At 48.2% G+C, this 24017-nt stretch overlaps 1 protein-coding gene across 4 annotated transcripts; it reads left to right on the forward strand.

Annotated features, from left to right (window-relative positions):
• The first annotated feature begins 5243 nt into the window (after positions 1 to 5243).
• Positions 5244 to 23887, forward strand: LOC124011705 (MORC family CW-type zinc finger protein 3-like). Of its 4 annotated transcripts, none has more exons than XM_046325193.1 (16): positions 5244 to 5563; positions 5711 to 5783; positions 8272 to 8404; positions 11350 to 11570; positions 12115 to 12262; positions 12675 to 12837; positions 13122 to 13250; positions 13473 to 13592; positions 13900 to 14003; positions 14116 to 14253; positions 14476 to 14592; positions 14962 to 15039; positions 21168 to 21479; positions 22061 to 22586; positions 22805 to 22965; positions 23084 to 23887. In XM_046325193.1, exons 1-16 carry the CDS (start codon positions 5525 to 5527, stop codon positions 23241 to 23243), a joined length of 2622 nt encoding a protein of 873 aa, XP_046181149.1. In that variant the 5' UTR covers positions 5244 to 5524; the 3' UTR covers positions 23244 to 23887. The 4 variants fall into 4 exon arrangements, with proteins under 4 accessions (XP_046181149.1, XP_046181150.1, XP_046181151.1 ...); XM_046325194.1 differs by having other exon boundaries at positions 22064 to 22586; XM_046325195.1 differs by having other exon boundaries at positions 21168 to 21434.
• The last annotated feature ends 130 nt before the right edge of the window (positions 23888 to 24017 follow it).

Consider the following 24017-nt stretch of genomic DNA (forward strand, 5'->3'; position numbering starts at 1 on the left):
CCCTGTCCCAGTTCCTATACCATCCCCACCCCTGTCCCAGTTCCTATACCATCCCCATCCCCTGTCCCAGTTCCTATACCATCCCCATCCCCTGTCCCAGTTCCTATACCATCCCCATCCCCTGTCCCAGTTCCTATACCATCCCCATCCCCTGGTTCAGCCCCTGTCCCAGTTCCTATACCATCCCCATCCCCTGTCCCAGTTCCTATACCATCCCCATCCCCTGTCCCAGTTCCTATACCATCCCCATCCCCTGTCCCAGTTCCTATACCATCCCCATCCCCTGGTTCAGCCCCTGTCCCAGTTCCTATACCATCCCCATCCCCTGTCCCAGTTCCTATACCATCCCCATCCCCTGGTTCAGCCCCTGTCCCAGTTCCTATACCATCCCCATCCCCTGGTTCAGCCCCTGTCCCAGTTCCTATACCATCCCCATCCCCTGTCCCAGTTCCTATACCATCCCCATCCCCTGTCCCAGTTCCTATACCATCCCCATCCCCATCCCCTGTCCCAGTTCCTATACCATCCCCATCCCCTGTCCCAGTTCCTATACCATCCCCATATCCTGTCCCAGTTCCTATACCATCCCCATCCCCTGGTTCAGCCCCTGTCCCAGTTCCTATACCATCCCCATCCCCTGTCCCAGTTCCTATACCATCCCCATCCCCTGTCCCAGTTCCTATACCATCCCCATCCCCTGGTTCAGCCCCTGTCCCAGTTCCTATACCATCTCCATCCCCTGTCCCAGTTCCTATACCATCCCCATCCCCTGTCCCAGTTCCTATACCATCCCCATCCCCTGGTTCAGCCCCTGTCCCAGTTCCTATACCATCCCCAATCCCTGTCCCAGTTCCTATACCATCCCCATCCCCTGGTTCAGCCCCTGTCCCAGTTCCTATACCATCTCCATCCCCTGTCCCAGTTCCTATACCATCCCCATCCCCTGGTTCAGCCCCTGTCCCAGTTCCTATACCATCCCCATCCCCTGTCCCAGTTCCTATACCATCCCCATCCCCTGTCCCAGTTCCTATACCATCCCCATCCCCTGGTTCAGCCCCTGTCCCAGTTCCTATACCATCCCCATCCCCTGTCCCAGTTCCTATACCATCCCCATCCCCTGTCCCAGTTCCTATACCATCCCCATCACCTGTCCCAGTTCATATACCATCCCCATCCCCTGGTTCAGCCCCTGTCCCAGTTCCTATACCATCCCCATCACCTGTCCCAGTTCATATACCATCCCCATCCCCTGGTTCAGCCCCTGTCCCAGTTCCTATACCATCCCCATCACCTGTCCCAGTTCCTATACCATCCCCATCCCCTGGTCTTTTTCCTGCCTCTGGTTCGGCTCCTGTTCCCCAGGGGACAGGGGCTGAACTCTTTCTCCAGCTGCCTGATCCACTGCACCGCAGGACTGATCCACTGCACCGCCATGTCATAGGCCATCCACGTCAGTAGCACTGGGAAACCACAGGGGAGACAAGAGGGACATGGCTGTCAGAGTCAGACAGTAATGGGCCATACTAAGTATGATTTAAAACACATGGCAGAATTTGTATTGAATTACACACACCCATTATCTTTTCTAAATGAATTTTTTAAAGGGTGGGTAGTAAATGAAATATGGCAGTAGAGTTAGGAATTGTCAAAGTAAAAAGACAGTGCCAGCTATTTTTTCTAAGAATAGCACGAGCTACATCACACAGATGCTTAATAAGGCTTGCTACCATACCTGATATATTTTCCACGTCTTTAATCATTCTCTCTAAATCCTGGATAAACTCCATCATCTCTTCGCCACAGTCATCGCCACAGCCATCTACAACCCCCCATATATTCTTGTCAAGATTCGAATAACTAACAATAGCTAGTTAATAGCGAGTTAACATGAATGGTTCCAACCAACACTGTAAATGATGAATGAATGTACCTAACTGATTGTGATACATATGTATATGGTAAATAAGCATAAGGTATGGACGTGGATGAACTGGTTTATACATTTTCAAATCCGTTTTATTTTTGTGACATTTGATTGACAGGTTCACGCAGCTAGCTAAATTCATCATTAGAACCATAGGATTGTATGGTTATAAGATTAACTTAACTTTAAGACGCTATTGGGAAACCGGGCCCAGCAAAACGGATGAAAGACTGTGTGTGTATAGTGAGAACAGGGACATCTAGTGGTCAAAACGTGGTACTTTCACACTACTTGATGGTAAGTAACGCAAGTGATTTCAATTACTTATTTCTTTGAACAGGGGAGAACAAAACATTACCAGATTCACAGAGAATACATTATATAGTATGGAGAAGCTATATTCCAAGCCACAGCTTCATAATACTTGTCAAACATAGAGAACTTGTACTGTTTATTGGTTGTTGGGTTGGGGCTTTTTTTAAATATAATTTTGGGGGATTCCTAATACTCATTGGTAGGAAGAAGTTTGGTCCAAATTTGGTTGTTAGAACTATATTTATTTGATATTACCTGAATCCTATAAATTAAAATAACCAATTTGGGAGCAATAAAATAGCTATATTTCCTCAGAGATCAAAATAGATTTCAACAAAATATTTTTTCAGGAATGCCAACCTTTCCTGTTTCTAACTACAGAAACCATTTTAGAAGAATCTGAGATGGTGGGTGTCATGGCTTGCTGAAGTGACATGGAATGACTCATATACTGTATGTGTAACAGTTTTGCTTCCTCACCTCACCCCTACCCGGGCTCAAACCATGGACCCTCTACACACATCAACAACTGCCTCCCACGTAGCATAGTTATCCATTGCTCCACAAAAGCTGCGGCCATTACAGAGCAAGAAACAACTACTTCAAGGTTTCAGAACGAGTGACGTCACCGATTGAAACACTATTTATGAGCACCCCACTAACTAGCTAACCATTTCACACCGGTTGCATATGCAATTGCCAAATGTTTTAACATCTGTCAAACAGTTATACCATTAAATGTGAGATATTTTGGCCTTACTACTGTTATTTTCAGTGTTCACTTTATCCAGAAACCCTGCTTTTTCAGGGACTCCCTGAAACTTACCTGAGGCCCCTGGGGGTCCCATAGGGGGTCCAGACTTGTTGTGCAAATCACTGGCTATAGGAAGTTGTTTGTATGGCTGAATAGTGCAACATTCTGTGGTCTGTTTCAATACCCAGGAGATAAGCCTGTAAGGTCAAGGTGAAGGTTCAATGTACACTAGACTAGAACACACAGTCCTGTTTTTGTTTTTTCAAACAAGCAGAGAAATACGCTACTTCTGTGCTCACTGGGGCTATTGTGGCGTTTCCTTTCCTACACTATGAGTTTTAGACCATAGCAGCACTTCCTACTTTGGCACTCTCATTGTCGATAGAAGTTGTTGTTCTGTGAAATGGCAGCCACTAAAGGCTTCTCTGAACTTTGAATCCACAGGTTCACCAACTTGCAACTCCCACTCCAAACCAACTTGCAACTCCCACTCCAAACCAACTTCCAACTCCCACTCCAAACCAACTTGCAACTCCCACTCCAAAACAATCGATTCCTCGACTCCTTGCCCGTCGACTCCCATTTATTATTGTCAAGCTTCTCGACTCCTAAAATTCGGTATTTTTGCAACGGTGGAAAGTTTTCGTAGGCTACTTCCGAGAACACAAACTCTCATGTATTTCACAGCAAAGAAAGAGCCAGCGAGAGAGAGGGAGAATTGAGATAGGGGAGGGGTACAGTCAGGCATGCTGGCCACCAGGCAGACAGTTAAAACTTCATCGGTAATCAAAATATGTATAGGCTACGGCAGTGCTGTATTTTATACTTTTGGTGAATTTACGAGGCAGATTCCCAAAGATATAGCCGACTGTCTGCCTGCCCTGATCCACTCTCTCCCTCGCCTGCTCTTTCTCTTCGCTATGAAAAACGCTAGTGTGTGTTTGGTCTTCGGTCCGCTGCGTGTAGAAAATATCGGCCTACTTCTTAGGCTGGCTGTTGATATCTTTTCAGTGGCGGTTCTAGCACCATTCTGCACCAACTGCAATTTGTATTCAGACATTTGGAACAACACAAATAAATAATCATAACATTTAAAAATATATACAAAAATAAGACTCATAAATATAAAAAAAGTAACAAAGACAAATATAAACAAATGTGTGTTTTTAAGCACTCCAGCATCAATACATTACTCATCCCCCAACACCGTCAACCAAGAGTCAAGACTAAACCAATTCACCTTGCTGGTGTGCAGACTGGTTTTATATTATTCTTAACGATTTAGCACAAACCAGAAAACAATGCAACAATATGTCTGTGAAACTATATATTCACAGTATTGTGAATGAATCGTGGTTTATTTGGTAGCATGTCGTAGTGTGACTCATTTGACTAATTGCAGTAGTACTGTACAGAATTAGAGGTGCACTATTTGATAGATTCCCCTGCTCACCCTACCTCGGGATCTCAAGCAGCAGCTCGAATCTGCAGGATGGGGGGTCTTGTTATTAGGAAGGATGTCTACCATGGATAGCTCAAATAATTATTATGATCACACTTCATCAATTTAAATATTATGGGGACACCTATACATTTGGCAGTCCAGCACGAGTTATTAGTGTAGCGTATTATTGTCTTGACATGACATTGAAATATCTTCACGCCTAGAATACAAACTTCCAGCCTTCCGTCATAAGAGTCAATTGCATTTGAAAATAAAGATTTACAGGGGGACGGTTTGGGAAAACGAATCCTGTGTGAATCGTCCTTAGAAATACCCACATGCCTGAATAATAATTGCATAACCAACGTCTGTAGTAATACACGTCCGAATAGGGCTATAACATGGAAAATAACAGGTTGAACCATTTAGAATGCGCCCCATAATCCCATGGGATCCGTCGTGGGTGCACACAGCATAAATATGACATAAACAATTATAGTTCCCACACATCACATTCTATATGCACACCAAATTGGTTGTTATCGGTTAAGTTGATAAGCAAATTGGCAGCATCATGCTCATGTTAGTCCTCTAGAACGCAGGTGTAGTCTTCCTAGTATGACTCTGAAATAATGAGGTGGCTTGTACGTGTGCGCGCATCCGTTTCAGCGTGTTTGGGAATCTTCTACTCCAAAAACCATGGAGTCGTGCACCACTAGGGGTTGGTTACGGTTAGCGTTTGTTAAACATAATACATAAATTGTAGAAATGGGCGGGGTTTGTGACTGTGGTATATAAACTAGTGACGGGGGTTGAGCAGATGCCGCGTTTAAGTACTAGTCGGAACTAGGAAACTCTGAATTTTCGGACTCGCTATAACTGTTCGATCGCGTCGCGTGTATGACTAGGCTACAACCTTTAGCGAGTCGAACATTTCAGAATTTCCTAGTTTCGACTAACGCGTGAACGCGACAAGACAGACCTGTGCGAGCGGCCTGTTGCTACTCACTACGTAGACACAGTTTAAACTCTGTAGTGTCTTTGACGTAGGTGTCGTTTGCCTGCTAGTGGCTTTCACTGTAAAAACATGGCGAGGTTTAGCGAGCATGGGATTCGCCTCAGTTCCGTAAGTATTTTTCAAATAAGTTATTTATTGTGTGTTGTAAGCTATTTCGTTTGTAATTTGCATTCGTTCTTATATGCTAGATGCGTTGTTGACGTTTTGTTTTTATTATAAAAGAAAATAGTAAATATCGAAGTTGTTTTTTTGCAGATGAGTCCGTCCTTCCTGAATAGTAATTCAACAAGTCATACGTGGCCTTTCAGCGCAGTTGCAGAACTAATAGGTAACAACAGTCAACTTTAATTTTGATATTCTGTGTTTTCATTTCCCCTTCCGCTGAAGACAGGAAAGTTGCAAATGTTTGTGCCTAAAAAATGTACTGGTGGCATGGCTTCCGCATAATAAAATACAATAGACGCCTTGTCTGTGTGTGTGTGTTGCCCGCACTTCATCGACAGTCTACCATCCACCTGTTCTTTTCTCATCTCAATATGTGTCACATGTGACAGTATAAGTTATACTTTAGTTATAACGTGTTAGTATATTCAAATGAAGTTCCATATTTTACAGAGGAGAAAATGTTATGCCTATAGTAACTTCATTATGACGTCGCTTGCCAGGCATTCACATCATATTTTTCTCGCGCTACTAAGTTTTTTTAAGGTGGAATTTAGTTCCTCGTTCATATCAATGCAGTAACATTACTTGCGATGCGCGTAAAATATGTTTTATATTCATGTTCGTTGTTTATTCTCATCAAATTCTGTATATGTTTCAAGTTGTCAGAGTTGAGAAGCCTCCGCTCTGTGCATGCATAGGCCCTGGAAGTAAGGGTGCTGATCGAGAGTACTTCAGCAACCCCTGAAAAATCTGAATTAAAAAATATATCTATATTTTTTTATTATTATTATTTTAATGTAGTGCACTGGGCCTTTAATAGTCCTCTATTAGAGGACAATCTGCAGCTCGGGCAAATCCCAGCAACAACAAAAATTGCAGCACCTCCACCCCTAAACTACATCCCGCAGCTATGTGTGCATGATTATTGGTTGGAATAGACCAGTTGGTTCGTGCCGTGTGCATTGTCCGTTGGTCACCTTCAAATTTGTGAAAGCCTCTGCGATTTGCATACTTGGAATAACCCAGAGTGTGGTGCACACTGTAGACTTGCATTTGGTTAAGATACGCAGTGCTTGACTTGGGCAGGAACTCACCTTAGCTGAGTACCAGCACCCTAAATGTTCTACTACTTGAGCTCCTGTTCCCCTTACAGAATATTAACTCAAAAGTATTGTGGAGCTCCTGCACCTAAATATAAACAGTACCTGCACCCAACTTGAGTACCAGCACCTATTTTAGTCCAAGTCAAGCACTGAAGATACATACTGGGCGCGTTCGAGCAGATCACTTTTGTCAAGGTGGTGACCTTACAACGTGTGTTGCATTATGGGGATAAAAATGGTCCGACTTGACAACTGCATGAGCTTTACAAAAACCATGTGATCAAAGGTCATGAAGTTTAGACTCTAGTCCACTGCAAATTTCTGAAGTTGCCATTCACCAACTTCATCCTGCAGCCATCACTGCATTGTGGGAGGCTGTCAACCAATCATTAGGGTGCATTTGTTTGACCCACGTGAACGTGACCAAAGATGTGACTAAAACAGAAACCAACCTTTCTGCAGTTCATGTATAATTGAATGTGATATTTGAGGCTCTCTTTCACCAATTGACAGTACAATGTACACACCCATATTTACAACTTGTGACTGTGTGATATGGGGTTGGAGACATGTTTATTTTGCCATTAAAAATACACTTTTATAAACAATGGCAATACTGCCATGTTGCACTGAGCCTTCCTGTTGGAAAACCACATTCATGTCCGGCTTTCGGCTGTTGCAGATGCACCTCCCCCGACTTCACTCCTGGACTCAAACAAGACCATTGTTTTGTAACTTTGTTTAAAGGCCCAATGCAGTCATTATATATCAATATCAAATCCTAATAATAATAATATAATAATAATATATGCCATTTAGCAGACGCTTTTATCCAAAGCGACTTACAGTCATGTGTGCATACATTCTACGTATGGGTGGTCCCGGGGATCGAACCCACTACCCTGGCGTTACAAGCGCCATGCTCTACCAACTGAGCTACAGAAGACCACCCTCTCTGGGTAACAGTACCTTACTCTAATAGATTTCCATTCAAATGGGCAAAATAGCTTTTTAGAATTTTTCTAGGACTGTGTGGTAATGAAAACTGAAAACTAGCTGTTATTGGCAGAGGTTTGGAGCTCAATTTGTTATTGGTCTATTAACGAATTTACCGCATGGTGATGTCACCATGGAAAGCCTAAACTCCAGCCCATGCAAACCTACTGATTAGAATGTCCCGTGTAGATTTCATCTTCAAACAGCAACTATCAGGAAATAACACTGATCAAGTTTTTTTGACACTTACATTGTTAGTTTCCTCAACTGTTATACAATATGATATAAAACACAGGACATCGTTTGGAAATGTGGGGTACTGGGGTCACAAGGGACCACTTTTACATTATGCAGGATAAGTTGGTCAACTGATTTGAATAATTACAGTACACCCCCTGTCTAGACACAGTTACTGTGAAGCACTGTGTGACTTTTTCAACTTGTTCTACAATAGTTTTTACAACAATTTTTCATGTAAAAAGGGCTTTATAAATTCATTTAATGATTGATTGATTGATTGATTGACTGACTGACTGACTTTGTGCTGTGTAGATAATGCGTCAGACCCGGGCGTGACGGCCAGGCAGATCTGGATAGATGTGGTGGAGGAACAGCAGCAGCTCTGTCTGACCTTCACTGACAACGGCAGCGGAATGACCCCCAACAAACTGCACAAAATGCTCAGGTGAGAAACAGGCTTACGTACGTTTGGCTACACACACACACTGCTGTTTGATCATCCATGTTGCAGCCTCTACACACACACACTGCTGTTTGATCATCCATGTTGCAGCCTCTACACACACACACTGCTGTTTGATCATCCATGTTGCAGCCTCTACACACACACACTGCTGTTTGATCATCCATGTTGCAGCCTCTACACACACACACTGCTGTTTGATCATCCATGTTGCAGCCTCTACACACACACACTGCTGTTTGATCATCCATGTTGCAGCCTCTACACACACACACTGCTGTTTGATCATCCATGTTGCAGCCTCTACACACACACACTGCTGTTTGATCATCCATGTTGCAGCCTCTACACACACACACTGCTGTTTGATCATCCATGTTGCAGCCTCTACACACACACACTGCTGTTTGATCATCCATGTTGCAGCCTCTACACACACACACTGCTGTTTGATCATCCATGTTGCAGCCTCTACACACACACACTGCTGTTTGATCATCCATGTTGCAGCCTCTACACACACACACTGCTGTTTGATCATCCATGTTGCAGCCTCTACACACACACACTGCTGTTTGATCATCCATGTTGCAGCCTCTACACACACACACTGCTGTTTGATCATCCATGTTGCAGCCTCTACACACACACACTGCTGTTTGATCATCCATGTTGCAGCCTCTACACACACACACTGCTGTTTGATCATCCATGTTGCAGCCTCTACACACACACACTGCTGTTTGATCATCCATGTTGCAGCCTCTACACACACACACTGCTGTTTGATCATCCATGTTGCAGCCTCTACACACACACACACACTGCTGCTTGATCATCCATGTTGCAGCCTCTACACACACACACTGCTGTTTGATCGTCCATGTTGCAGCCTCTACACACACACACACACACACACACTGCTGCTTGATCATCCATGTTGCAGCCTCTACACACACACACACTGCTGCTTGATCATCCATGTTGCAGCCTCTACACACACACACACACACTGCTGTTTGATCATCCATGTTGCAGCCTCTACACACACACACTGCTGTTTGATCATCCATGTTGCAGCCTCTACACACACACACACTGCTGTTTGATCATCCATGTTGCAGCCTCTACACACACACACTGCTGTTTGATCATCCATGTTGCAGCCTCTACACACACACACTGCTGTTTGATCATCCATGTTGCAGCCTCTACACACACACACTGCTGTTTGATCATCCATGTTGCAGCCTCTACACACACACACACTGCTGTTTGATCATCCATGTTGCAGCCTCTACACACACACACACTGCTGTTTGATCATCCATGTTGCAGCCTCTACACACACACACACTGCTGTTTGATCATCCATGTTGCAGCCTCTACACACACACACTGCTGTTTGATCATCCATGTTGCAGCCTCTACACACACACACTGCTGTTTGATCATCCATGTTGCAGCCTCTACACACACACACTGCTGTTTGATCATCCATGTTGCAGCCTCTACACACACACACACTGCTGTTTGATCATCCATGTTGCAGCCTCTACACACACACACTGCTGTTTGATCATCCATGTTGCAGCCTCTACACACACACACTGCTGTTTGATCATCCATGTTGCAGCCTCTACACACACACACTGCTGTTTGATCATCCATGTTGCAGCCTCTACACACACACACTGCTGTTTGATCATCCATGTTGCAGCCTCTACACACACACACTGCTGTTTGATCATCCATGTTGCAGCCTCTACACACACACACTGCTGTTTGATCATCCATGTTGCAGCCTCTACACACACACACTGCTGTTTGATCATCCATGTTGCAGCCTCTACACACACACACTGCTGCTTGATCATCCATGTTGCAGCCTCTACACACACACACTGCTGCTTGATCATCCATGTTGCAGCCTCTACACACACACACTGCTGTTTGATCATCCATGTTGCAGCCTCTACACACACACACTGCTGTTTGATCGTCCATGTTGCAGCCTCTACACACACACACACACACACACACTGCTGCTTGATCATCCATGTTGCAGCCTCTACACACACACACTGCTGTTTGATCATCTATGTTGCAGCCTCTACACACACACACTGCTGTTTGATCGTCCATGTTGCAGCCTCTACACACACACACACACACTGCTGTTTGATCATCCATGTTGCAGCCTCTACACACACACACTGCTGTTTGATCATCCATGTTGCAGCCTCTACACACACACACTGCTGTTTGATCATCCATGTTGCAGCCTCTACACACACACACACTGCTGTTTGATCATCCATGTTGCAGCCTCTACACACACACACTGCTGTTTGATCATCCATGTTGCAGCCTCTACACACACACACACACACACTGCTGTTTGATCATCCATGTTGCAGCTTCTACACACACACACACTGCTGTTTGATCATCCATGTTGCAGCCTCTACACACACACACACTGCTGTTTGATCATCCATGTTGCAGCCTCTACACACACACACTGCTGTTTGATCATCCATGTTGCAGCCTCTACACACACACACACTGCTGTTTGATCATCCATGTTGCAGCCTACACACACACACACACTGCTATGTGAAAGGTTATACTGTAATTACCCATACATAAACAACTGAGTTGAATTACTAACATTTTGTCTTTGTTCCACACCCTTTTTTTCTCTCACTTATGCGACATGCCCACTCTCTCTCACGTAAACCCGTGAACACACAATCGCTCTCTTTTCTCCCCCTCATTCTCACATACACACAAACACACATCCTACACACAAACTATCTCTCTGCACACAAATACAGACCCACTTTTCTCACTTCCACACCAATACAGACACGTCTCCAACTAACGCTGCAATCTCACCCCACTCTTTCTCTTTGTCTGTTCAGTTTTGGTTTCACAGAGAAAGGGTCTGGTAAGGGCAGCCACCAGGCCATCGGTGTCTATGGAAACGGCTTTAAGTCTGGCTCCATGCGTCTGGGTCGTGACGCTCTGATCTTCACTAAGAACGGAGGCTGTCTGACCGTCGGCATGCTGTCCCAGAGCTACCTACAGGCTATAAAGGCACAGGCTGTCATCGTCCCCATAGTGCCCTTCAACCAACAGACCAATATCCTTACACAGAGAGAGATAGGACCCAATGCAGTATCATTGATGCTTTGGAAATGTTTCCTAAATGTTTGTCATGCCAATAAAGCAATTGAATTTGAGAGAGAGGAAAACAGACAGAGAGGAAGACAGACAGAGAGGAAAACAGACAGAGAGGAAAACAGACAGAGAGGAAGACAGACAGAGAGGAAAAGAGACAGAGAGGAAGACAGACAGAGAGGAAGACAGACAGAGAGGAAGACAGACAGAGAGGAAGACAGACAGAGAGGAAGACAGACAGAGAGGAAGACAGACAGAGAGGAAGACAGACAGAGAGGAAGACAGACAGAGAGGAAGACAGACAGAGAGTAAGACAGACAGAGAGGAAGACAAGAGTCCATGCATGTGTGTGTTCGAAGGATTTATTGAAAAACTGTGTGTGTGTGTGTGTGTGTGTGTGTGTCCGTGTGTGTGTGTGTCCGTGTGTGTGTGTGTCCGTGTGTGTGTGTGTGTCCGTGTGCTTGCCTGTATGTGTATCCTGGTTGCTCTCCTTAACTATGTCTTACAAGTGCTGGTAGTGACTGAGGACTCTGAGGCCAGTCTGAATGCCATCCTGACCCACTCTCTGATCCACACTCAGAAGGAGCTGCTGCAGCACTTTGAGTCCATCCTCTCCAAGAAGGGCACTAAGATCCTCATCTGGAACATACGCAGGTCAGGAAACACACCCACGTAATCGCTGTGAGATGGCTAGCTAGTTTGCGGTGCGAGCTATTAGTGTTTCCATCAATGACGTCTCTCAAAATAGAAGTTTCCTTTGCTCTGCGAGGGCCGCTGCTTTTGCGGAGCGATAGGTAATGGATGCTTTGAGGGTGACTGTTGTCAATGTTTTCAAAGGGTCCCTGATTCGAGTCCAGGTTGGGGCAATGAGAGGGGCGGAAGCAAAACTGTTACACACAAACATATTCTGCTTATTTGTTAGTAATGACACAGTATTGGGTATCATCTCTGAAAGCAGAAAGGATCAGTGGCCAATTAATGATTCATTACAGGCAAGTGGGATATTTTATCATTCTTTGAAGAATGAGGCTGACACAAGTAATGAGTTCTACAATATCACGTACAGGAACAAAGATGGTAAGCCGGAGCTGGATTTCGAGACAGATGAGTTTGACATCCGGATGCCAGAGATCCACTCAGAGGAGACCAAGACTAGAGGCAGGAAGAAGAGCTTCCCTGGACCCCAGAGGACTGACCACACCATCCCAGAGATGGACTACTCCCTGAGAGTGAGTGATAAAAAAAGATGAGTGATGATGTGTTACAATGAGAGTGAGTGTTGAGCGAGTGATGAGAGACATGTCAGGGTGGTTAAGAGAAAGTTAACTGTAAACATTTCAGTCACCTTGGAACTCTATTCAACAACTGTATTCACCAGAGGATTGTGACCTTGAATGCAGCATAGCCAAACAGAGTGATAAAGGAAGGTGAGAAGGTCTGATGGTTTAGAATAGGATTCTGAACAGGAAGTCCAATCCTCTATAAAGTCTCATTCATTCACATTCTCTCACAGGCCTACCTCAGCATCTTGTACCTGAAGCCTCGGACTCAGATCATCCTGCGACAGAAGAAGGTTCAGACCAAGCTGGTCGCCAAGAGCCTGTCGCAGATTGAGAACGATGTTTATAAACCCCAATTCAATGTATCCTTCTGTAGAACTAGAATCTGTTGGTCCATTCATTTCTATCCAAAAACGATTATTGCGTTTATCAAAGTATTCTGTAAGTAATAGAACTTAACCTTAACATACCTTAACCTAACTTAACTTACATAGCGACGATGCAAAGTACTGTGGTCACTTGTACAGGCTTCAGTCTAGGCGTATGCCCAGAAAACTTAACTAAACCTTAAACATTTCTATCAGAAAGACAGAGTTAAGGTCACCTTTGGGTTCAACCGTAAGAACAAAGACCACTATGGCATCATGATGTACCACAAGAACCGCCTCATCAAGTCCTATGAGAAGGTTGGCTACCAGATCAAGGTACATATTAATTAAAGACTGTAATGTTGAGTTTATCTGTCAACACCTGGGGCCACAAACAAGATATATGATATAAGAGATTGTGTGAGGTTTTGGTGTAATAGTTATACTGTAGACAATAATGTGCTCTCTTCTCTCTCTCTCTCTCCTTTTAAATCACTCCTCCTCCATCTCTATTCCCTTCTCTCTCCCTCTAAATCTCCATCTCTCACTCCTATATACCTCACCCTCTTCCCACCTCTTCCTCTACTTCTCCTTTACCTCTATATCTCTCTCTTCTTTCCCCCCCCCCCTCTCCCTGTTTCAGTCGTCAGGTCAGAGGGCAGGGGTTGGGGTTATTGGAGTCATTGAGTGCAACTTCCTGAAGCCGGCTCACAACAAGCAAGACTTTGAATACACCAAAGAGTACAGGTACAACACACACACAAATGAATCAGTATTATCATGAACCAGATGAGCAGATTGACATGCTATTTATAGTTCAGGATGTGAACATCCTCTATATTTGTGTGGTTTGAAACAGGCTGACCCTGTCGTCCCTGGGGCTGAAGCTCAACGACTACTGGAATGAGATGATGGAGAAAAAGGCGAGAGAACGAGAGTTCCTGGCAGCGGAGAAGAAGAATGAAGAGGAAGATGAGGAGGAGGAGGAAGAGGAGGAGTGAGTTTTTATGTTTGTTTAGTTTGATTTATTTTGGATGATTGTTGCTACAGACTGTCAAATATTACCGTGACATCACAGTGCAAGTACAGGGCTAACATGGATGGCTTGTGGTTAAGAAACAGGAAATGAAAAGTGTGTTTTGTTTAACTTGTGTGCCCACAACAAAATATGCCTGGTGTGTGTGTATGTGTGCGTGCGTGTGTTTGTACATGTGTGTAGGAGTCCAGTGTGGCTGCAGTGTGAGGACTGTCTGAGGTGGAGGCGTGTCCCAGAAGGCCACTACAGCTCCACCCCTGAACACTGGAGCTGCAGCCAGAACCCCAACACCATGCTCAGGTACCAGAGAGAGACAGAGAGAGAGGGCTCTATTTTAACAAACCTAACCTGGCGTTAGGGCTGGAAAATGTCAGTGCGCTGGTTTTTACATGACGCCTTAGCGCCGCCTTAACGCCAGACAAAAATAGAGCCCAGAGAGAGAGAGTAAGAGAAAGAGAGATAGCAAGTGTGCATGCATTCAAGCTTTCAGGGGTGTATTTGCATGTTAGGTTGTCTTTGTTCTCATCAACTGTACTTAATCAATCTGACCTGGGGTGTGTATTTCAGGACTTTCTCATCTGACCTGTGGTGTGTATTTCAGGAGTTCCTCATCTGACCTGTGGTGTGTATTTCAGGAGTTCCTCATCTGACCTGTGGTGTGTATTTCAGGAGCTGCTCTTTGCCAGAGGAAGCAGAGGAGAGTGAAGAAGAGTTAACGCCAAGCTACCAGAAGAAGACCTACAAGAAGTAAATATACCACTACCCACCCCTACTCTCTCCTCCACCCTACTCTCACTCCCTCTCTCCTCCTCCCTACTCTCACTCCCTCTCTCCTCCACCCTACTCTTACTCCCTCTCTCCTCCACCCTACTCTCACTCCCTCTCTCCTCCTCCCTACTCTCACTCCCTCTCTCCTCCACCCTACTCTTACTCCCTCTCTCCTCCACCCTACTCTCACTCCCTCTCTCCTCCACCCTACTCTCACTCCCTCTCTCCTCCACCCTACTCTCACCTCCATCCCACTCTTACTCCCTCTCTCCTCCACCCTACTCTCACTCCCTCTCTCCTACTCTCACTCCCTCTCTCCTCCACCCTACTCTCACTCCCTCTCTCCTCCACCCTACTCTCACCCCCTTTCTCCTCCACCCTACTCTCACCCCCTCTCTCCTCCACCCCACCCTCACTCTCACCCCTCCTCCTCCCCCCACCTCTCACTCCCTCTCTCCTCCACCCTACTCTCACTCCCTCTCTCCTCCACCCTACTCTCACTCCCTCTCTCCTCCACCCTACTCTCACTCCCTCTCTCCTCCACCCTACTCTCCACCCTACTCCCTCTCTCCTCCACCCTACTCTCACTCCCTCTCTTCTCCACCCTACTCTCACTCCCTCTCTCCTCCACCCTACTCTCACTCCCTCCTCTCCTCTACCTACTCTCTCCTCCTCCCTACTCTCACCCTACCCTCTCTCCTCCACCCTGCTCTCACCTCCACCCTAATCTCACCTCCACCCTACTCTCTCCTCCACCCTACTCTCTCCTCCACCCTACTCTCTCCTCCACCCTGCTCTCACCTCCACCCTGCTCTCACCTCACCTCCACCCTACTCTCACCTCCACACCCTACTCTCTCCTCCACACCCTACTCTCTCTCTCCTCCACTCTATTCTCACTCCCTCTCTCCTCCACCCTCCACCCTACTCTCTCCTCCACCCTACTCTCTCCTCCACCCTACTCTCTCCTCCACCCTACTCCTCACTCCTCTCTCCTCCACCCTACTCTCACTCCCCTCTCTCCTCCACCCTACTCCACCCTACTCCCTCTCTCCTCCACCCTACTCTCACTCCCTCTCTCCTCCACCCTACTCTCACTCCCTCTCTCCTCCACCCTACTCTCACTCCCTCTCTCCTCCACCCTAATCTCTCAACCCTGCTCTCACTCCCTCTCTCCTCCACCCTACTCTCACTCCCTCTCTCCTCTACCTACTCTCCTCCTCCCTACTCTCACTCCCTCTCTCCTCCACCCTGCTCTCACCTCCACCCTGCTCTCTCCTCCACCCTGCTCTCTCCTCCACCCTACTCTCTCCTCCACCCTGCTCTCACCTCCACCCTACTCTCACCTCCACCCTACTCTCACCTCCACCCTACTCTCTCCTCCACGCTACTCTCTCCTCCACTCTATTCTCACTCCCTCTCTCCTCCACCCTACTCTCTCCTCCACCCTACTCTCTCCTCCACCCTCCTCTCTCCTCCACCCTACTCTCACTCCCTCTCTCCTCCACCCTACTCTCACTCCCTCTCTCCTCCACCCTACTCTCACTCCCTCTCTCCTCCACCCTACTCTCACTCCCTCTCTCCTCTACCTACTCTCTCCTCCTCCCTACTCTCACTCCCTCTCTCCTCCACCCTAATCTCACCTCCACCCTACTCTCTCCTCCACCCTACTCTCTCAACCCTAATCTCACCTCCACCCTACTCTCTCCTCCACCCTACTCTCTCCTCCCCACTACTCTCACCTCCACCCTACTCTCTCCTCGACCCTACTCTCTCAACCCTGCTCTCACCTCCACCCTACTCTCACCTCCACCCTACTCTCACCTCCACCCTACTCTCTCCTCCACCCTACTCTCTCCTCCACCCTACTCTCTCCTCCACCCTACTCTCTCCTCCACCCTACTCTCTCCTCCACTCTATTCTCATTCTCACCCTCCACCCTCTCACCTCCACCCTACTCTCACCTCCACCCTACTCTCCCTCCACCCTACTCTCACTCCCTCTCTCCTCCCTACTCTCACTCCCTCTCTCCTCCACCCTAATCTCACCTCCACCCTACTCTCTCCTCCACCCTACTCTCTCCTCCACCCTACTCTCTCCTCCACCCTACTCTCTCCTCCACTCTATTCTCACTCCCTCTCTCCTCCACCCTACTCTCACCTCCACCCTACTCTCACCTCCACCCTACTCTCACTCCCTCTCTCCTCCCTACTCTCACTCCCTCTCTCCTCCACCCTAATCTCACCTCCACCCTACTCTCTCCTCCACCCTACTCTCTCAACCCTGCTCTCACCTCCACCCTAATCTCACCTCCACCCTAATCTCACCTCCACCCTACTCTCTCCTCCACCCTACTCTCTCCTCCCCACTACTCTCACCTCCACCCTACTCTCTCCTCGACCCTACTCTCTCAACCCTGCTCTCACCTCCACCCTACTCTCACCTCCACCCTACTCTCTCCTCCACCCTACTCTCTCCTCCACCCTACTCTCTCCTCCACCCTACTCTCTCCTCCACCCTACTCTCTCCTCCACTCTATTCTCACTCCCTCTCTCCTCCACCCTACTCTCACCTCCACCCTACTCTCACCTCCACCCTACTCTCACTCCCTCTCTCCTCCACCCTAATCTCACCTCCACCCTACTCTCTCCTCCACCTACTCTCACCACCACCCTACTCTCTCCTCCACCCTACTCTCACTCCCTCCCTCTCTCCTCCACCCTACTCTCACTCCCTCTCTCCTCCACCCTACTCTCACTCCCTCTCTCCTCCACCCTACTCTCACTCCCTCTCTCCTCCACCCTACTCTCACTCCCTCTCTCCTCCACCCTACTCTTACTCCCTCTCTCCCCCACCCTACTCTCACTCCCTCTCTCCTCCACCCTACTCTCACTCCCTCTCTCCTCCACCCTACTCTCACTCCCTCTCTCCTCCATCCCACTTTCACCCCTTCTCCTCCACCCTACTCTCTCTTCCACCCTACTCTCACCTCCACCCTACTCTCTCCACCCTACTCTCACCTCCACCCAACTCTCACTCCCTCTCTCCTCCACCCTACTCTCACTCCCTCTCTCCACCCTACTCTTACTCCCTCTCTCCTCCACCCTACTCTTACTACCTCTCCTCCACCCCACTCTCACCCCTTCTCTTCCACCCTACTCTCTCCTCCACCCTACTCTCACCTCCAACCTACTCTCACCTCCACCCCACTCTCACCCCCTTTCCTCCACCCTATTCTCTCCTCTACCCTACTCTCTTTTTCACCCTACTCTCACTCCCTCTCTCCTCTACCTACTCTCTCCTCCTCCCTACTCTCACTCCCTCTCTCCTCCACCCTACTCTCTCCTCCACCCTACTCTCCTCCACCCTACTCTCTCCTCCCCACTACTCTCACCTCCACCCTACTCTCTCCTCCACCCTACTCTCTCAACCCTGCTCTCACCTCCACCCTACTCTCACCTCCACCCTACTCTCACCTCCACCCTACTCTCACCTCCACCCTACTCTCACCTCCACCCTACTCTCTCCTCCACCCTACTCTCTCCTCCACCCTACTCTCTCCTCCACCCTACTCTCTCCTCCACCCTACTCTCACTCCCTCTCTCCTCCACCCTACTCTCTCCTCCACCCTACTCTCTCCTCCACTCTACTCTCTCCTCCACTCTACTCTCACTCCCTCTCTCCTCCACCCTAATCTCACCTCCACCCTACTCTCTCCTCCACCCTACTCTCTCCTCCACCCTACTCTCTCCTCCACCCTACTCTCACTCCCTCTCTCCTCCACCCTACTCTCACTCCCTCTCTCCTCCACCCTACTCTCACTCCCTCTCTCCTCCACCCTACTCTCACTCCCTCTCTCCCCACCCTACTCTCACTCCCTCTCTCCTCCACCCTACTCTCACTCCCTCTCCTCCACCCTACTCTCACTCCCTCTCTCCACCCCACTCTCTCTTCCACCCTACTCTCTCCTCCACCCTACTCTCACCTCCACCCAACTCTCACTCCCTCTCTCCTCCACCCTACTCTCACTCCCTCTCTCCATCCTACTCTTACTCCCTCTCTCCTCCACCCTACTCTTACTACCTCTCCTCCACCCTACTCTCATTCCCTCTCTCCTCCACCCTACTCTCACTCCCTCTCTCCACCCCACTCTCTCTTCCACCCTACTCTCACCTCCACCCTACTCTCTCCTCCACCCTACTCTCTCCTCCACCCTACTCTCACCTCCACCCAACTCTCACTCCCTCTCTCCTCCACCCTACTCTCACTCCCTCTCTCCATCCTACTCTTACTCCCTCTCTCCTCCACCCTACTCTTACTACCTCTCCTCCACCCCACTCTCACCCCTTCTCTTCCACCCTACTCTCTCCTCCACCCTACTCTCTCCTCCACCCTACTCTCACCTCCAACCTACTCTCACCTCCACCCCACTCTCACCCCCTTTCCTCCACCCTATTCTCTCCTCTACCCTACTCTCCTCCACCCTACTCTCACTCCCTCTCTCCTCCACCCTACTCTCACTCCCTCTCTTTTCCTCCCTACTCTCACTCCCTCTCTCCTCCACCCTAATCTCACCTCCACCCTAATCTCACCTCCACCCTACTCTCTCCTCTACCCTACTCTCTCCACCCTACTCTCACCTCCACCCTACTCTCTCCTCCACACTACTCTCTCCTCCACCCTACTCTCTCCTCCACCCTACTCTCTCTCCACCCTACTCTCTCCTCCACCCTACTCTCTCCTCCACCCTACTCTCTCCTCCACCCTACTCTCTCCTCCACCCTACTCTCTCCTCCACACTACTCTCTCCTCCACTCTACTCTCTCTCCCTCTCTCCTCCACCCTACTCTCACCTCCACCCTACTCTCTCCTCCACCCTACACTCTCCTCCACCCTACTCTCTCCTCCACCCTACTCTCTCCTCCACCCTACTCTGTCCTCCACCCTACACTCTCCTCCACCCTACACTCTCCTCCACCCTACACTCTCCTCCACCCTACTCTCTCCTCCACCCTACACTCTCCTCCACCCTACACTCTCCTCCACCCTACTCTCACTCACTCTCTCCTCCACCCTACACTCTCCTCCACCCTACACTCTCCTCCACCCTACACTCTCCTCCACCCTACTCTCTCCTCCACCCTACTCTCTCCTCCACCCTACTCTCACTTCCTCCACTCTACTCTCACTCCCTCTCTCCTCCACCCTACTCTCACCTCCACCCTAATCTCACCTCCACCCTAATCTTACCTCCACCCTAATCTCACCTCCACCCTACTCTCTCCTCCACCCTACTCTCCCTCTCTCCTCCACCCTACTCTCTCCACCCTACTCTCTCCACCCTACTCTCTCCACCCTACTCTCTCCTCCACCCTACTCTCACCTCCACCCTACTCTCTTCTCCACCCTACTCTCACCTCCACCCTACTCTCACCTCCACCCTACTCTCTCCTCCACCCTACTCTCTCCTCCACTCTACCCTCACTCCCTCTCTCCTCCACCCTACTCTCACCTCCACTCTACTCTCACTCCCTCTCTCCTCCACCCTACTCTCTCCTCCACTCTACTCTCACTCCCTCTCTCCTCCACCCTACTCTCTCCTCCACTCTACTCTCACTCCCTCTCTCCTCCACCCTACTCTCTCCTCCACTCTACTCTCACTCCCTCTCTCCTCCACCCTACTCTCTCCTCCACTCTACTCTCACTCCCTCTCTCCTCCACCCTGCTCTCACCTCCACCCTACACTGCTCTTCATGTATGCCAGATGCACAGCCAATTAATATCTGTACTGGCACTTTGTTTGATGTGTGCATGGCTGTGTGTGTGTGGCTAGTGGCTACGCATGTGTGGGTGTGTGTGTGTATATGCAATGCCATGTATTTGCACTCTCTGTGTGCATGTGTCAGTTTGTGGTTTGCCGCCTGTGAGTTTTACATTGTTATTCTCAGTAAAAACCACAGTGTCAGAACAAACCTGACTTCCTCCTTCAGTTGAATATTTTCTTCATATTTATACTTTAGGCCTACTCTACTATGCTTATCTATACTGTACTGAGCCATGTATCTCGGTTGTTCCATTCACTGCTGTTTCCATTCTGTGTCTAAAAAGGGACCAAGGCCTGGTCAGAAAACGAGGCCGTCCGCGGAAGCACCATGTACTCCCCCAAGGCCTGTCTGAGCCGGTCCTCCTCCGTCCCCTACCCCGTGATGCCCCCCTGCCTCTGACTGAACCGGTCCTCCTCCGCCCTCTACCCCCTGATGCCCCCCTCCATCTGCTCACAGAGGAGACTGAGAAGAGCGAGCAGAATAAGCCAGTGGCTCCACTGGTGGCCACTTTAGAGGATGACGAGGACAACATGGCACAGTCCCAGTCTGGGTCAGAGACATGCGCACACACGCGCGCATGCAAACGCTCATACAGGTAACTGCCAAAATAAAGGAAACACCAACATATGTCTTAATAGGGCGTTGGACCTCCACGAGACAGAACAGCTTCAATGCACCTTGGCATAGATTCTACAAGTGTCTGGAACTCTAGTGGAGGGATGCAACACCATTGTTCTATGAGAAATTAGCATTATTTGGTATTTTGTTGGTGTTGGAAAACACTGTTTCTGGCACTGCTCCAGAATCTTCCAGAATTTAGGTTGAGATCTGGTGACTGTGACACACACACACACACACACCCTTTAAACTCTATGCTCCTTTGAGACCCCTCTTTCAAAGTCACTGCGATCTCTTCTAGCCATGATAGCCAAAAGTATGGGCAACTGGGCATTTTTATACACCCTACGCATGATGCTATTGCTTAATTAACTCAGGAACCACACCTGTGTGGAAGTATCTGCTTTCAATATATTTTGTATCCTTCATTTATTCAAGTGTTTCCTTTATTTTGGCAGTTACATGTACATATACACTCACGCTTACTCGAACACACACACAAATGCACATGTAGGTAGATACACACACAAACACACACTCAGTCTCTCTCTGTCTCAGCAGAAACAAGCGGAAGTCAATATGGCCGCCCAGGGACATGGAAAAGAGACCACAACCATGGGCGGGTCCACACCCATTCGCTGACGAGATCCAAGATGTGCAACAACCTGGGAAAGACGGCAACGAACCACAGACACTGACTGGGCAGACAGAGAAGACCAAGGGGGAAAAGGCACCACTCGGGGCCACCAGAGGAGGCCTTTCCCAGCCCAGCTCCAGCCTTGCCTGGCCTCCCTCCCTCACTTCAGCCCAGACGGTGGTGGTGTCCCCCTTGAGTCGTCCGGAGGGCCCCTGGCCCCGGGCTCTGACCCTGGAGGGAGCTGGTTCAGAAAGGGGAGCCCTGGTCCAGAGACTGGCTGGACTGGAGAAGGAGGCTCAGAGGCTGAGGAGGATACTGGGTTCCAACGCACCCCCAGCAACGCAGGATACTGTGGTGATGACAGAGGCTGCCTCTGGGGATAAGGCATCTGGTGGGGCGGGGGCGGAGACAACGGTGGCCATGGTAACCAAACAGGACCCAAAGGAGGTCAGTAGGGTTAACTATGTATGAATTTAGTAAAGGTCTGAATGTTTTTCAAGATTAGTGAAATCAAAAGACCTACTATCCCCATTAGGATACACGAAGAACATTATAAAATGGTTAGTTCCAAGCTTTCTTATTAGTTCAAAGTGGTATTCTAGCTGTCAATTCTTCTGAATTTAAACTTTTATAGAGACATCCCATTACCTCTTTTCTCACTACAGTGTGAGAGCTCAGCTTCCCCTGGCATACCAGGGCTGGTTGTGGAGGGCATCCAGCCCCAGAGAGAGCAGCCTGAGCTGGGCAGGCTGAGGAGGGAGAAGGCTGACCCCCAGAGCAGGCTGAGACAGACTGACAGCCCAGTGACCAGGGACCAGAGCTCCCGGTATGTTTACCCACGCAGAGACAGAAACACACCCACAGAAAGAAATACACACACCCTATAATCCATCGGTTCTTTAGATTTGCATTCTCTCTAACTTTCTGCTCTCTGTATTTCCCAGCATTGTGCAGGAGAACCTCCACAAAATCCGAGGGAACGTGGTGGCTCTGCTGTCAGCCATCCTGCCCCACCTGGACCTGCAGGGCATCAGCCTGGATACGCCAGACGTAGACAGCATCCTGCAGCAGATCATAGACGCCAACTCACTGTCTCCACTCTAGAACCCACTCTCAGTGCTCTAGAACCCACTCTCAGTGCTCTAGAACCCGCTCTCAGCACTCTAGAACTCACTCTCACCACTAGTACTTATGCTCACCACTCTACTGTAGGTAACATATCGTTTATTTTTCCATACCAACCTGGAACCCCTATGTCCACAACACATTATCCACACACTGACTCACATTGTAATGGCTGACCCATCTTAATAGCCCGACTGACTATCACATTGTAAATACTTCATCCCCAATTGACCCTGCCTAAGTTCAGATGCGTTGTACTGTACTCGTTGAGTGTGAGATGTTGTAATACTGTACTCAGATCAGCTTGCTATGCTGTATGTTTTACCTTCACCATATGTAAAGGATCCACATAAGTAACCAGCAGTCTGCTTCATTTAATATCATGTGTTATTACTTGTCAATCAGAGACCCTGGCTTGTGTGAGAAAAGTTGAGAAGCCTATTACTGTTTGCTTTTCATCCTTGCTACTGTTTTTAATACGTTTGTTAATTATTTTGTCATTTTAATATATGAACATGTTCCTTGATAGTGTTAGGGCTGGACTTAAACAACCCTGTCATTACAATGTTTTATAGTTTTACCGTTCGTTTGCTTGCATATCTTTTTAAAGAAAATCAACCAGGTATCATGATTTTGTGATCTTTTGTCTGACTTGAGTTTAACAGGCACCATTTTTGTTCTAAACACCCTACCCCTCGTCTTGTCTGAAGCATGTTGTTATCTGTGTTTGAGTTCAACCAATGAGAAATAGCT

The sequence above is a fragment of the Oncorhynchus gorbuscha genome, linkage group LG23 (genome assembly GCF_021184085.1).
Source record: "Oncorhynchus gorbuscha isolate QuinsamMale2020 ecotype Even-year linkage group LG23, OgorEven_v1.0, whole genome shotgun sequence".
Taxonomy (NCBI): domain Eukaryota; kingdom Metazoa; phylum Chordata; class Actinopteri; order Salmoniformes; family Salmonidae; genus Oncorhynchus; species Oncorhynchus gorbuscha.

Coding starts and splice junctions, on each gene's coding strand:
- LOC124011705 (XM_046325193.1), top strand. CDS start 5,525: ATGGCGAGGTTTAGCGAGCATGGGATTCGCCTCAGTTCC. Junction 5,564..5,710: donor ATGGGATTCGCCTCAGTTCC/GTAAGTATTTTT, acceptor GTTTTTTTGCAG/ATGAGTCCGTCCTTCCTGAA. Junction 8,405..11,349: donor AAACTGCACAAAATGCTCAG/GTGAGAAACAGG, acceptor TTGTCTGTTCAG/TTTTGGTTTCACAGAGAAAG.